The following is a 15,321-nucleotide window of genomic DNA, read 5'->3' on the forward strand; positions in this document are numbered from 1 at the left end:
AGATTATAATATTAAGAGTTTCAAAGTACGACCCAGGCATATAAGATAAGTGCTGCTAACTACCAGTCATTGCGCTGATATTTTACAAGAAAGAAAACACTACAGGAAATATTACTATAGCTGGTTAACTATTGTTCTTTGAATGGGATTTTTATTCCTGGAAAAGGGCTGGAAGTGGGTTGGACGATTGAGCTCTATCTATGAGCTATATCTGTGCTTATACTGTGCCTACTGTGCCTATCACATCACTTTAGCTGAGCTCGCATTTTAACTAATTGGACTCCAGCGACTAATTGCTCTTCACAACATTTTGCATTAGTTATACAGAACCTAAAGATTGGGGCATGCACACACACTTTTCTCTTATTAATGGTTTACTCAAGAGGAACTGTCACTAATATGTCAACACAACACTTATAGATAATTACATGTATAAAAATAGATTTAAAGCGATTCAGTGTGTGGATTGCCCTTGGAGTCCGTGTGCTGTGTCATTACTGGGGTGACACCATTAGTGCCTTTCAGCACAGTTACATCCAACCTTGGTTTTAAGTGTGACATCCATTAGCCACTACCTTTAGGCTAATTAACCCCCTGTACTCTGCTACTAAATGTTCATTGGGAGTCATACCACTTTGATGCAAATTTCACATTAAGAATTTAAAATCATTTCAAGAACGTAGCATTATGTCCCAGACATTCGGAAGGCATGATAAAGGTTTTTATCCAGGCTCTAGCTCTATTTTTATAACAGTTATAAAATAGAGGCTATATGAAAGTGGTATGAAGTTAAACTCTATATTGTTAAGTGTCTGGGGATTTGCTTTGAAGAAAGGTTGCCTTTTCGATTAAAGCAAATATGTGGCACTGGCTGAATAGTCAGCTCTCTCACCTCTTCAAGTTCAAAAAGCATCAGATAATGTAAACATTCAATGCATGACAACATAAATAGGGCTTTATTACAAAATGTCCTATTTATGCATTGTTTAATTTTCAGTTGTGTTTGATCAGAAAATGTGTCTCGAAAGGCTTTTCTGTGGAGCTGGCATGCTCTCCCCTCGTATTGTGTTTCCAATGGGTGCTCTAATTTCCCCCAATCTATACAAAAGAAGCACAATGGGCAAAATCCTCCTGAAGATGGTTTAATGGGCATTGCACTACGGTCACACACTGCTTCCAACAGTTTGAAGGTTAGCTTAGTCGGAAACAAAATGATTGGCATCTGTAGTGCATTATAGATTCAAGTTGAAAACATTAAACTCAATCCCAATTTTTCCCAATGGCAAATCTTGAATAATAATTAAACACTCGCCAACACCAGTTTGTTTTTCTCTTTCTCAGTAACCTGATCAAACTCGCTACAGCAAGGATTAAATGTCTCCCTGTGATGTCTATTTTTACAGTGTGCTGCAGCTTGTGCCTAAATGTCCCATGAGCCTCTGCACTTGCTGTGACAGAGCAGAGGAGGGGGCGTACCCGGCTGGATGAGGAAGCAGACCTCTGATTGGCTGTGGGAGAGATTGGAGGTGTGGCTTGCCGGTCCCTGGATGTGGGCCAGAGTGTTTTTCTATGGGACACTGGGTGAAAGAGGCAGCGGCAGATGGAGCCTAAACACTAAAAGGAGGAAATCTACTGATGCTACTCTGGCCAAACCGAGAGAGCGTGGAGGATAATGACAGTACTATGCAAGAGATTTCAGAATTAACCATTCTTCAAGGTTCTACTTGAAGCCTTATAGCTTTAACTTGCACATAAGACAACTCTAGACATGGGCACGTTGTGTCTCTGTAGAATTGTAACATAAAAGGACAACGTAGAGGACTTTTTTGCTGCAGATCTCTATGGTGAAGATGAGTTTGGATGCAGTTCAGGTAGCAAGTGCACAGCTCAAGGAGCTCAAAGTGGCACCACCATCCAATGGGGACAGCAGCAGGGAATCCTGGGAAGAGAGGCAAGAGCTTAACAACCAGGACTGCAGCAACAGCAAGCCCAAATCTGTAAGTAGGAATTCCAAAACTTCCAAACAGTGATGTAAAATAGGATACAGCAGGTGCACATTTTGATGAAGAGTCATATTTTATGACAAAAAACTTGATCAACATTAAGTTTCAATTCAGTCTGAACAGAAACTTGCTGCGAATAAGCACCCTATATATGTGACAATATCTGAACATGCACAAGATATTAGGAAAAATAAGTTGTCAAGCACCCATGTTGCACTGTGTCCTCATGGGCCCATTTGCTTCAGATTGTCACAGTCTTTAAGCTTAAGTCTTAAATGATCCCATGAACTCACTAGCATATCTTTAAGGCAACGATTCATCAATGAACTTCTAAATCCTCTCCTCATGTCTCCTTAATGTCTCCAACCAAAGTGCTGCCATTTGCACAAACCGACACTTCCACACTGACCACTCCATGCAAAGTAAAGTGTATTTTCTGTGACAGGAAGATCATTTGGTGTTGAATAAAACGGTCAAATCACCCCTTTCACGCGAGTGAAAATGGAGACAGCGTCAAAATATAATCTGACATCTTTTCCAGTAAAGCTGAGTAATCTGTTTCCAGCAGAGGATTACCGCGTCCACTGTCCTGGAATATACAGTGACACTTCTCTATTCATATTACATAATAATAGTCCCCCGCTGGTGCAAATATGGAACTGTAATTATTTTAATGGAGCTGTCAAGGTTGTCCACATTAACTGTTACACATTGTCTGCATGAAACAAATGCGACAGAACCATTTCTTTGTTATGGGGCTCCATGTTTAAAGACAAAGGTGAAGTTTTCAGTTGTTTCAGAGAGTCAACAGCCAAATCTGAGACCTTTCTCGGTGAGGTAATCCACTGTGCCAGATATTTTGTTTAATCTTTGCAAATATGACTGATACTTTCAAAAATAAGTGTCTTCAATTTCTAAAATGTGAGATAGGAAGGAAGGGAAGGGAAATATCTTTAGTTATTATGCAATTCACTTATTATCAAGTAATTAACAGTTTGGTAAAGTTTGCACTTTTGTTGTTGGTTTTGGATCTGTGATCAAGCCACATTACAACTTTCAATGGGACTGATCCTAGTAAAAAATGTTACATGATATATCAGCCTCCATGTTTAAATTTAATAATGTTTAGTTTTGTCAATCCACGCTGTGTTATTTGCCCCTAGACCTGCATCATCTCTGGCCTTTCACTCTTCTATAAATATCGGCCATGGCTTCTCCCCCTCCCAAGAGGTCTGCTCACTCCAGCACCGAGTCACTTTTACTGTTTATTATTGCCCTCATGATTGCTATGTCAACACGCGTTAAGCTCCGTGCATAGACTGTAGTGGATGTACAGGATACCGACACACTGACAGTGACCGTGGCAATGATTTGGCGCCGCTCCAACAAGTTTAGGATATCAAAAAGTGTCATCATTACATTGACTGACGTCTTTCATTGGTGCAAAATGGTTGGATGACGCCTGGCCAAACACTGGAAGTTGTGAAAGTGGTTAAATGTTAAGACTTTGAGCAGACTGAAAGTTAACACCAGTAGTATCAGGACTCCTGTTCCTGACTGTGTTATGCACGCAGTAAGCTGACTCCACAGAGAAACTTCACTAAAGGTCTCTTACCGCTGAAAACTACACCACAGCAGCAACCTGTCCTGAAAAAGTCATATTAGTTCGCGTCGTTTCTTGTAATAGTAATCACTGTGTAAGTGCTTGGACATCTTTATTTATTAAGTCTTTATGTTACACTCCAAAATGTGTATGATTTAACTCTACACTCAACTTCTGTATCGCGGCCAATGAATGGAAATCACTTTTATCAGTGTGTGGTGTGATCACACTGTCGGGGTTGGTCTCACTAATAAGACTCCAAACTCACAGTCCCTGAGCCAGCAAGTGGGAGCAAAACCCTGTAGGAGTAATTGATTTGTATCTGTGGTTGACATCACAATTTAGACTGTCTTTGTTTCACATTATAGTGATCTTTTTTAAACTTAAAAAGCAAAGACAAAATACGTAGCAGTGTAGTGCAACTAGTGGAGACATTTTTCAATCAATCATCCATTTTAGAACCAGGCTACTACATAATAAAATATAAATCTCTGAAAACTTTCTGAAGCCAAGATGAGAGGTCTATAAATGCAAGATCAGAATCCAAATTACTGGACCTCCAAATGGAAATTCTTAACCTTGCGCTTCAAGATGGCCTGATCTGGATTTTCAGTCTCACATACATTATGAAAGGCTTGAGTGAGTCAGACAGTCTCGAGGCAGTACTGCATTTACTCACAACAACAAGCACTTTTATAAAGACTACAAACTTGGTGATGCAGAAAAAAACACAAGGTGTACTTAAACAGATTCACAAAACACATATGACATGTATTAAAAGTGGATATTTTGTTGCTTAGGTCCATCTTGTCTCTAAAACGAACTATTTCAGACTGATATTGCTTCACTTTGCTATTTGCAATGTAATATTGTATCAATCTGGCCTATGACAGGTTAGGAACCTCTTCTCGAAGAACCGAAGAATGTCTGAATGAAACACGTAGCTTTGCAATTCATAGTATTTAACATCTAAGGGGAATGATATGAGATGATTAAAACCACTGTTGTTCTGCTAAGGTGGCAGGCAGACGAGCGAGGAAGGTGGAGGGAGCCATGTTTTTTGTAAGTATGTCCTGTCATCATGTCAGGTCCACTGAGCTGTGTCTGTGCCCAATCACTTCCCCTGGTGGCTGCACATTCACCTGCATGATCACGGACATGCCCTCCGTACTAACAACCCCGCCTCCTTTCCATTGTGATGTGTGCTTGTCTATTGTACATACATTATACAATAAAAGGTAATACCCAATTTGAAAAAATCACTTTACCTGAGACCAAACACTGGGTCAATGAACAAATACTGATCCACTATGGACAGTCATAGTGGATCAGGTGAAGGGAAAGTGCTTTTATTAGCTGGCAATCCATGGTCATCCTTTTGACAAAATACACCAGAAAGGAAGGATAAAAAAAAAGAATTGATAAAGTGACCTTTTCGTTAAGCTTGAACTGATGAACAACAACAATGTAAGAAGCGTCCATGGCGCTGGCCTCAGCTCGCTGGTCGGGCGCTGGCTTGTTTTGGTCGGTGTCCAGACACAGCTAACTGCATAAAGAGTGGTCTGGAGGAGGGTTGCTTTGACTGTGCACCTGTAGCGTGAGGCTTGCTGTAACAGTATACAACAATGCTCCCCAGTTGGTTGAAAAAACTAGGCCAGCTGACACACTGTCCCACTTCTTATAAAACAACTGTTGGAAATGACCAGTGTTTGTTCGCTTTTGCATGACCATGAAGCCATTGTGTTTTCAACTACACTCAGAACTTGCATTTAGGTGTTATGAACCAAGAGAGGCTTTGGATTTGGAGATTGTACATCACCAGCCTCACATTAACAGATTAGTAGATTTTTTTAATTTTTTAAATCATATCCAGATAATCCCAGATGGGCCGTGTAAGTGGAATGTAGTGCAATAACTTTCATAACACTTTGCATGTGTGTGTGTGTGTGTGTGTGTGTGTGTGTGTGTGTGTAAACTCATATTGGAGTTTTCTGAGAAAGGCCTTTAAGTAGTCATCTGCTCTGGGTTGTATGCTGCTCTTTTGTCAAAAGGCAGAATTTGTCCTGCTGCTCTAGCGACGGCTTCTTTACCCTGGACTGGTATCGACTTGGCACGGTGGCGCAGCGGTTAGTGCTTGTGCCTCACAGCTCGAAGGTCCCGGGTTCGATTCCCCCCTGGACGGGGCCTTTCTGTGTGGAGTTCGCATGTTCTCCTCGTGTCTGCGTAGGTTATAAAAATGTTCTCCTCCAGCCAGGTGTTTCTGACCACCAGCCTGGCTCCGCATCATGGAGATGGGTCCCCGAGCGCCGGCCCATGCTGGCAGCTCACTGCTCCTACAGTTCGCCCCATGCGACACTGAGGATGGGTCAAATGCAGAGAACTCATTTCTCTACAGAGATTTCTCTACAGAGATTAATACAGTATAACTTAACTTGACTCGTGGAGCCGAACTCATTCCTACTGGATGGGGTTAAATGTGGAGGAGGCACCCAGAAGATCAGTTGAACAGAAGACATTTCTTCAGTTCAAATACAACCCAGTGCAGATGCCACTTCAAAATCGGTGTGTTTATGTGTTTGCATGGGTTCAATAAACAGTGGTATATATTTTTTTTAACTTATCCGGATAATATGAAATTGCAGCCTCCTATGGTAAATGTTTGTGTTTGCTAATATATACATGCAACTACAGCGAGTGAGACAAAATGCCATTGATCAGGTGGAGGGTGATCAGGTGGCGACTGTGCGCCGCCACTCTGAGTCAACTTGACCTTCATATTTTTGAGAAACTGGAGCACAAGGGGGAAGCCTATAGACGTAAGGACAAAATGCAGACTCAACACAGGCCGAAATAGAACCCAATGCCTCCTGACTGTGAGGTACTGGGTAACCACTGTTCCAAAGTGAATGACTATGAGTAATAACTGCAAGTAATACCTGTGACATCTACCACCGCTTTATGCCAGGCTGTGTGTATTCATACCTTCTTACGAGCATGGTATTGTATTTTATACCAGTCCATCCATTCCGTCTGGGGCCCTCAGAGGCACTGCCAGGGTTCAACCGCGGGCAATAACGGAGACTGCCTCTGGTGCCCCGCTTGGAATGCCCCCCTCCCCCAGGAACACCACATCAGTGTAAATGCACTCCAAAGGACACAACACGAGGCCACCGGGGCAGCACCGTGCAGTATGACACGGAGAGGAGGCTGCTAAAGTCGTCACTATGTCGGCAAGGCATTTCAGCGAGTCGCTACCTACTACCCCAGAGGAGAGGTATACTTTACTGAAAAGAGTTGATTACTTTCTAGACTTAATTAGAGCCACAACCTTTTAGCGTGAGACGTGCACTGTACAACATTAAAAGTGCTTAGATTAGATCATCGGCTCTCAATTTATTATTTATTTGATTGGGACAACACACATTAATGAACAATCATATACGAGTTGTACAAAAAGTGTAAATGTGCCGGCTGCTAACTTACTGTACATCTTTAGTCCCGGGGCAGGTCACACAAGTAAAACAATGTATGAATGCAAAACACAATATAAAAACTATAGCGCTTACCTTTTAGTTAAAGGGGCTAGATGCAAGTTGGTCATTTTATACTCACTACTGCCACCTCAGGTCTTATGAGTAACTGCAGTCTCTACATTAAAGTCGTGCATGACGGCACTTCGGACCTGAAGTAACAACTTGTAGGGGGGAGGAAAATACTTCATTTCAACATTTTTAAACTCTGTATAGTCCCTTTGAAATGAGTGCAAGACTGATTCATTGTAAGATAATGTTTAAGCTGTTTTTTAGGGACGTATAGGTTGGTAAATTCTGATTATTATTCTTTTATCACAACTTAATACGAAGCTAAAACAACTGTTGAGAATCCTTGGATTAGATTTTATAGGTTTTCCCGGGGTGCTAGTTTTTACCCCCAATAAAAACGTTGACAGTGGGGTGTGTTTGTGAGTGCGAGACACCAGATGGAAACTCGCCCAGGGCTACTGAACACATGGGTTTTTACACATGGAGTCCATCCAAATAAACAAATACATGAATGTGGTATATTTATGTTATAAAAGCTTCATTCACGGGCAAAATGGTGAGCGTTTCGCAGTGATCAGCATGATTTGGACTTAAAATCATGACATGACTACATAATCGTAGAAGCTAAACTGTTCCGTCACAGTTTGGTACCGGAAAGCACAGGAAATCCCTAAAGGTTCTATTTCCTATATCTGTCTGTGTTGATGACTTTATCCTGTAATGTGTGTCCCTGCAGCCCAGACCGGAGCACGCAGTGACCATCGCTGTTTCAACGCGAGTCTTGTTCCGCACCGAAAAGGAAGAGAAGATTTTCGAGCAGCAGGGAATAGAGGAGTATCTGAGGTACCAAATCGAACATGAGAATGAGCCGTTTGCCCCGGGGCCGGCCTTTCCTTTCGTTAAGGTTAATATAAATGGCAGATTCCCGTTTGTCCGCGGCGTGTCTTTGCCGTCGGCTGATTGTGCGTTTGTGTTGGGAGCAGGCTCTGGAGACGGTGAATGCCCGACTGAGAGAGCTCTACCCACAGAGCGAAGAACTGTTTGACATTGTTCTGGTGACGTACAACCATGCCCACGTGGGAGTGCGCTTCATCAACACCATCAACCACCACAGTGAGTATCCGAGAACAGTTGATCACAGTGTGTTCTGCTGACAACTGCAATGGAAAGGCCTTCATCTGTACCGGGTTGTTTTACTCCAGTGCAGATGCCAACTTGAAAAGCCCTACCTGTGTCACCAAACGCACGCTTTTAGGGAGAACATCCAGCTCTGGAGACAAACACGTGCATGTATGAACAGCTGAGTGAAACGATGCTCGCAGGAAAATCTCAGCCTCTGTGATGTCACCGCACCACAGACCACTTCCTCCTCTCTGCTCCCGCGGGATCTAGACGGGATCCACGGGCCCCAAACAAAACAGGTCCGTGCGGGGCCCATCAGCACAGGACTTTGCAGAAAAAAGACATTTCATTCACTGTCTAATCCAGGCATGGGATATGGGACTAGTTGTGAAAAAGAAAGATGTCAAATTCTAAGCTCTTCAATTTGGGAAACAACACAAGGCGGAAGTTCACATTTCATTTTAATGTTCTACGTCGATAAGAATCGTAATCATACATTTACAGTTTGTATAATGTGAAATCAATGTTGACACACATGACTTTATCACACGATCTCATGTGAACCGGTTTACATCTTGATATCCAGCAGTCTCTCCCCCCGTTACTTCCTGCTTTCATTAGCATCTTTCAGATCTCCAAAAAGCAAATAAATCCTCGTCACAGATTGAAAGACAACACTGATGCGCTGACAAAAACAAAACAAAAAACTTTGAAACTACAAAGACGGGAACAGTACAGCGGCTGTTCCCAAAGCAACTCCCACGCCCCATTGAGAAGAGAGTTCCTGGATGTTTAGCTGAAGTGGTGCGGTGGAGTGCAGGGATCACACTGACCAGGCCCCCACTGCAAAGTGAAATAAATTAAAACTTGCCTTGATAGATGTGGTCTCCAGGGGCTCAAGGGGACAGTTTGTCTTTCCGTCTGTCGTCAGTCAATGAGTTATGTGCTTCTGGTCAGCTACAATTGACGTCTAAACCAGTGGTTCTCAGCTGGTACAGCATCAAAATACATCAAATACGAATTCAATGTGTTACATATATTGTAAAATACTGTATTATCCACACACACTATTGATGAATACGCATTAGAAAAGCCTATAAAAATGAGATCATGATAAAACAACCCGATAACAGCCATTTTAGTGTTTCTATACTGATGGAGAATTATAGAGTTTATTCGGCCTTTACATATGGTTCACAAATATTTTCTGACATTTATGTGATGTCAAATAGGAACATTAGGCCACGACTTGTGGCCTAGTCATAACATTGTCTGTGCGTAGACTGCGCTTATGTGTGACCGAGGTTATTTAACTGAAGGGGAAGTATCGCTAGACTCTGAATGATCAATGCTCTGAATACGGTATTGACTGTTCAAATGTCTCCAGGCCTGTATTAACGGTAATAAACGTCTTCCACTTAAGACATCCAGACTGTCCCCCACCTCTCCATTCACATTTCCCCAGACTACTTTAGTATTTCCCTAACATATACTTTTTTTCAGTTAGCCTAATAAATATTGAATGAAAGGCTTGTGTCGCTCACGACCAACAAAAATGCTTCCATGACCCACCAGTTGATTGTAGAAGCAAGATGTGAATTTACTTCAAAAATACAGTACTGCACATTGGATACAGAATAACTGCTGAACTCGCAACATTTTGTTCATGTTATCCTCATATAACATCACACTGATGTGTCTTCATGTTGCATGGTGCAACTCTTCTTGGATCCGTCAGAGTAGCAATAAAATCCTCTTGGACATATCAGCTTGCAAAGGTCGTCACAGTAAGTGAGAGTTACATGAAATATGATGATGGAAAAGACACAAGTAATAATTTATTGAATTGTCTCTGAAGTCGCATACTGCATACATATTCATCATCTGTTTTAGCTTCTCATAATATCTCGTGATATTAAAAATGTTGTTTGTAAATTATCACCCTCTTTTCACCTTAGGGGAAATTATCCTATAGCTACAGTTATAGGACAAGTAGGACAATCGAGAGCCAAAGCGTAAACAGACACTTTCCCATCTTTGCCCTCTCCTGTGTGCACAGCTTGTTCTCACACACTATTTCTGTCACTTCACTAATTGAATATACTTTACTTATCCTCTTGCTTTCCAAACGTTCATCATCATACAGTACATCATACATCATATGATGCACTTTTAACATATTACGTCAAGCAACAGCCCCAAAAAAAACATCAATTTAAAATCATTAAACTATTTTGGCATTTAGTTTTGATGTACAGTATCTGATGTCAAAATGTAATCTTATTTTTTCCAAATAAATCTGTCGATTGAAGCTTCTGACTATCAAGAAGTCACATTAAAACATGTAATCTAAAAAATGTCCCATGACCCACTCAACTGTAAAAAATGTCAATGTCTGGTTGTTTGCAAACATTGGAATTAGAGACCATGGCAACACAATATGGAGCATGTTTGGGATAGTTTAATTTTATTTAGTATTCAAATACATATTTTTAAAGATTTAAATGACTGTTGCTGTTTCCTCAGATCTGTTCATTGAGAGGTTTTGCATGACGGGAGGAGGCAGTCCCATTGGATACCTGAAGGCCTGGCAAACAAATCTCTACCTGTCCGCTGATGCCGACAAGGTCAGGGAAGCTCTGGCTGAAGGTGAGTGCAGACAATTCTCACTGGGAAGGCTACATCATAAGAACACTGTGTATACACGGTGTTCTTATTGTGCAACAAAATGTATTGTTATTGAAGGCAAGGTTAAACCCTGGGGCAAATTCCATCAATGAGAATGTGAAGAAAGTTATCATCTGTCAGCACATAGCCTCTCTTCAAAATATCATAGCTTTCAGTGTGTCTGTATTTTTATGGAAACTGTAAGGATTGTAGTGTATCAGTCTTGTTAGAGATAACCTCAGCGATATGTTTGCTTTCAAAAATATGCACCGCCTATCTAAACATACTGCGGATCTGCTCGATAACGGGGGGAAATGGCAGCATTACGTATTTGAAATCACATTTTACAAACACACAGACTCTCGAGTTCTCTGATGCCTAAGGAGAGGCTCACATTATAAAAGTAAGATCTCACTTTTTTCTTCTTTTTTGCTGGTCCATAGTGTACAGAAAGGAAATCGATGGGGAAAAAAATATCTTGCAGTATGCTGCCCTCTGCTGGGCCCAGTCGAGTGTGTTTCTCTGTTATTTGCATGCCTCTATGATTGTTCTTATCGCAATAGCATATCAGCCACACAAGAAAACTTCCTTTTTACTTTTCTAATTTCTGATATATTTCTCTACCGCCTATGTGAAGCAATAACATGCTAGACCAGATCCCAAATGTCACACTTTGCATAACGTTACATATAAGCGCCCTTATGCCTCATGATTGAAAATGCACTCCATGAGCTTTAGTGCTTTCTGTGTGGCGTATTTACAGTAGGCCACCAAGCTGCCAACCTAATTTCCAAAACACTTCCATCCGGTGCATAATGGAGTGCCAGGACTGACAGGTTCTTCATCTGCACGTGGCATTAGCATAAATCAGCATATTGATTATTTCACTGTCTTTGTGTTTGCTCGATGGATCTAACACTTGCAGGTCTATCAAAGGCATTTGAATGGGATGCCAGTCAGCTGTGACATCCAATTTGTTTTGGGCGGATTCTCACCATGTGTAATAATAGACCCATTTGGAGGAAATCTGAGAAGGCTTTTTTTTTTGTGTGTGGAAGGAAATTACCATTTGTAGGCTACCTGTTGTGTGTGGGCACAAACAAAAAAATTGGGGGAAAAGAAAAACACAAACATTTTTTGGTGACAAAAATGATTCACAAAGCAATTTGATCTGAAGTGGCTGTTGAAAAATGTAATTTCAGAGTTTGAGAAGTATTTTGACGACATTTGGAAGTGGAGTTTTCAAAGCCTGCATCTGTATATGTACACCGGGGGTATCGAGCTTGTTTGGGTCGTGGGCCGAAATTCAGCCCCCAAGGCGGGTCGCGGGCCGCATTTATTGTAAAGGACAGTGGCCTCATAAATAACACTTATTGTGCTTCATCAGCCTGTGTCACATATTTCTCAAAGTCCTACATAAAGTCATTATTCATTCACTCCACTGTTTATATCTTGATCTCTTATTATGTTTGTGCCCTCTGCTGGACACATGTGGAATTCTTTCCATTTTTTATTTAAGCTGCCCCCTAGTGGCTGCAGTGAGCATTCTGGCTATTTCTTTTAAAAATCCATAACTCTGCACTGGAATGGGAGAGAGAGACTCACTTTTCTTTCATGACATGCTCAGAAATTCATGCTCTACAAAGGACCACATTAAATCCACGGGCCTGGTGTTTGACACATGTGATGTACACTGTTAACTTAGGTTTATGTGTGGAGCTCAACAGCAAACCGCAAAACCCACTCTGGATCCAAAAGTAAATTTGCCAATGATTTTTCTTCTTATTATTACTATTCTTTTTTATGTGAGAAATATAATGGATTTGGTCAAAGCCATGTGTGCCAGATAATAAAATAAAAAAAACACTATCAGTTTTTTATGAATCATTTTCATACTTACCACGTGCACCAAATTGACTAGAGGCGAGTGTATCGCTGAGAATCTAGATACGCCAAACTATAGACCCCTAAACAAGGTGCATAGGTTTATTCACTACAGGATTACTGCACCTGCTGCTTTGGCCTCATTTATATCTAAATATCACTCTCCCCTGTCCGTGCTGTTACATGCATCAACATATCAGTTAACATCATCGTGTGATTTACTGCAGCTTTACTGTTTTGAGGACGGCTAAATTTAGACACACCAAATAAATTCTGTATCATTTGGTGCCACCGCATTGCCCTTCACGCTGACCCCACTCACAGACACATTAGAGCGAGTTGCGAGCTTAACATAGTGACGCAGTGGGAAACACAAAGCCCACACAAAACCACAGGCTCTCTTTAGACAAGGCAGCCAGAGGAAGTGCCCTTGACATTTTACATGAAAGGCACTAATTATCCGTGTAGCCGTTGGTTAATTTCCCCTTCCTGCCATTTCAAGTACCTGCAGCTCGCCCCCCTCCTAAATTCCCTCTTTGCGTCAATTCATTCATGCACAGTGGTCTGGACATTTAACCACAATGTCAAAATTTCATTTGTGATATAGTATGTATCCATCTTTTTGTCTGTTCAGGCATTGCAGCAGCCACCATGTTTCTGCCAGAGAAGCAGACAGAGGTGTCCGAGTCTCAGCTCAGGGTGGCGTTTGACGGAGACGCGGTCCTCTTCTCAGACGAGTCCGAGCGGATCTTCAAAGCCCACGGTCTCGACAAGTTTTTCGAGCACGAGAGGGACAACGAAGACACACTTCTGGATCACGTAGGTCTAACAAAGGAACAATAATGAAACAACTTTACAACTAAAAGCCACAACTAATCTATCTGTGACATGTTTATTCAGTACAGTTGGCATGTCTTCATTGTCTTCACTGTTAATAAATGCAGTATGGTGAACCCTGTGTATTTTCAGGGTCCTCTGAAAGGCTTTCTGGAGGCTCTGGGGAAGCTCCAGAAGAAGTTCTATGCAAAAGGCCACCGTCTGGACTGTCCTATCCGCACCTTCCTGGTTACCGCACGCAGCGCAGCCAGCTCCGGGATCAGGGCGCTAAAGACCCTCCGAGCTTGGGGCCTGGAGATTGACGAGGCCCTTTTCTTGGCCGGGGCTCCCAAGGGTCCAATGCTCGAGAAAATCCGACCGCACATTTATTTTGATGATCAGATGTTTCACATCGAGGGAGCAGCTGAGATGGGCACCATCGCTGCCCATGTGCCCTACGGAATCGCACAGCATCACAACTCCAGGAAGAAGCCCGCTGCAGGCACATAGACTTCACTAAGGGTGAATCCTTTCCAAAGGGATACTGTTGAGTCTTTGAAATAATTTAAAAAGAACTGAATGTGTCACTGATCTGGAACCTGAGAACACATGAGACTACCCTCTCAACAAACACTAAGAGACTTGTAAATGCTATTGTTTAAGTGAAGAATGTTGTCTAGTGAAGCAATACAGTAACGCCTTAGGGTTGCATTTTCCTTTAGAGCGCAGTAATATCATGGATATAGGATGGATGTAGGGTTATAATTGGATTACAAGGGATTATGCATTGGCAGCACTGTTTCCATATTATACCCAAGAAAATACTAACCACGTTTACTGGTAATTTACAGTCTGTATTCTGTCTTAATTTCCATGTTTTTACGCTTTTAGACGCCATGCTGCTACGTAGGTCCCTTCACCATGCTATAATTATGCTGTAAAGTGCTACCAAATTTAGAACAAGGAGTGTAAAACAATGACTTGAATGATTGTATATTACTGTTAAAATAAAACATTTATATTATACCGTATAGTATATTCTAGAGCTTTACAAAAGCTTTTATCTTAAGGTTCAAAGACAGCCATGTACTCTGGACAGTGTATTTAAGAGTTGAATAGAGATTGTTGTAAATATACTGTATAAAGCAGAAAGTTCCTCACCAGCATTTTAAAGAGAGATTTACAGTAAAGTCGCCTCACAAAAGATCTATTTGTCAAAGCCATACCTTGGTGCCTTGACTGGATGTGTTGCCAAAGTTTTTTTTTCTTCTTCTTCCCTATGTATACAGTCAGAAATCTACTTTACATTGACAATTTGCAAAATAAAACAGCACAAAGCATGTTTTTGTAAGAAAATTGTTGGTATTTTCCTTAACCTCGGCCTGGGATTCTATAGTTCAGGGGTTAATGCCATGTGTGTTACTGTGCCTTTATAACTTCCAGACACTCTCACTCACTTCCGATATAACAACTGATAATACGTATTATTTGTGAGCAAAAACAACTTATTTCCTCAGCACTTTGTCCCTGTTAAACAAGCAGATGTTTTTTTTTTTTTTTTCTGTGGCAAAGCTCATCTGCTTTTGTCAGACAGGCCCAATCAAACGTTATTAGCCTGACTTACCTTTAGACTAGACTCTCATTGATGAAATGCTCTGCGTAACCTTTGGAAAATGTCAAAACA

At 41.4% G+C, this 15,321-nt stretch overlaps 1 protein-coding gene across 2 annotated transcripts; it reads left to right on the forward strand.

Annotated features, from left to right (window-relative positions):
• The first annotated feature begins 1,680 nt into the window (after positions 1–1,680).
• On the forward strand, positions 1,681–15,091 carry nt5c1aa (5'-nucleotidase, cytosolic IAa). Of its 2 annotated transcripts, XM_079571529.1 has the most exons (7): positions 1,681–1,997; positions 4,624–4,668; positions 7,885–8,052; positions 8,132–8,261; positions 10,797–10,919; positions 13,456–13,640; positions 13,791–15,091. In XM_079571529.1, the coding sequence occupies exons 1-7, from the start codon at positions 1,842–1,844 to the stop codon at positions 14,145–14,147; spliced, it is 1,164 nt and encodes a 387-aa protein (XP_079427655.1). In that variant the 5' UTR covers positions 1,681–1,841; the 3' UTR covers positions 14,148–15,091. The 2 variants fall into 2 exon arrangements, with proteins under 2 accessions (XP_079427655.1, XP_079427656.1); XM_079571530.1 differs by lacking the exon at positions 4,624–4,668.
• The last annotated feature ends 230 nt before the right edge of the window (positions 15,092–15,321 follow it).

Source organism: Gobius niger (assembly GCF_951799975.1).
Source record: "Gobius niger genome assembly, chromosome: 14".
In the NCBI taxonomy this organism is placed as follows: domain Eukaryota; kingdom Metazoa; phylum Chordata; class Actinopteri; order Gobiiformes; family Gobiidae; genus Gobius; species Gobius niger.

Coding starts and splice junctions, on each gene's coding strand:
- nt5c1aa (XM_079571529.1), top strand. CDS start 1,842: ATGGTGAAGATGAGTTTGGATGCAGTTCAGGTAGCAAGTGCACAGCTC. Junction 10,920..13,455: donor CAGGGAAGCTCTGGCTGAAG/GTGAGTGCAGAC, acceptor TTGTCTGTTCAG/GCATTGCAGCAGCCACCATG. Junction 13,641..13,790: donor AAGACACACTTCTGGATCAC/GTAGGTCTAACA, acceptor GTGTATTTTCAG/GGTCCTCTGAAAGGCTTTCT.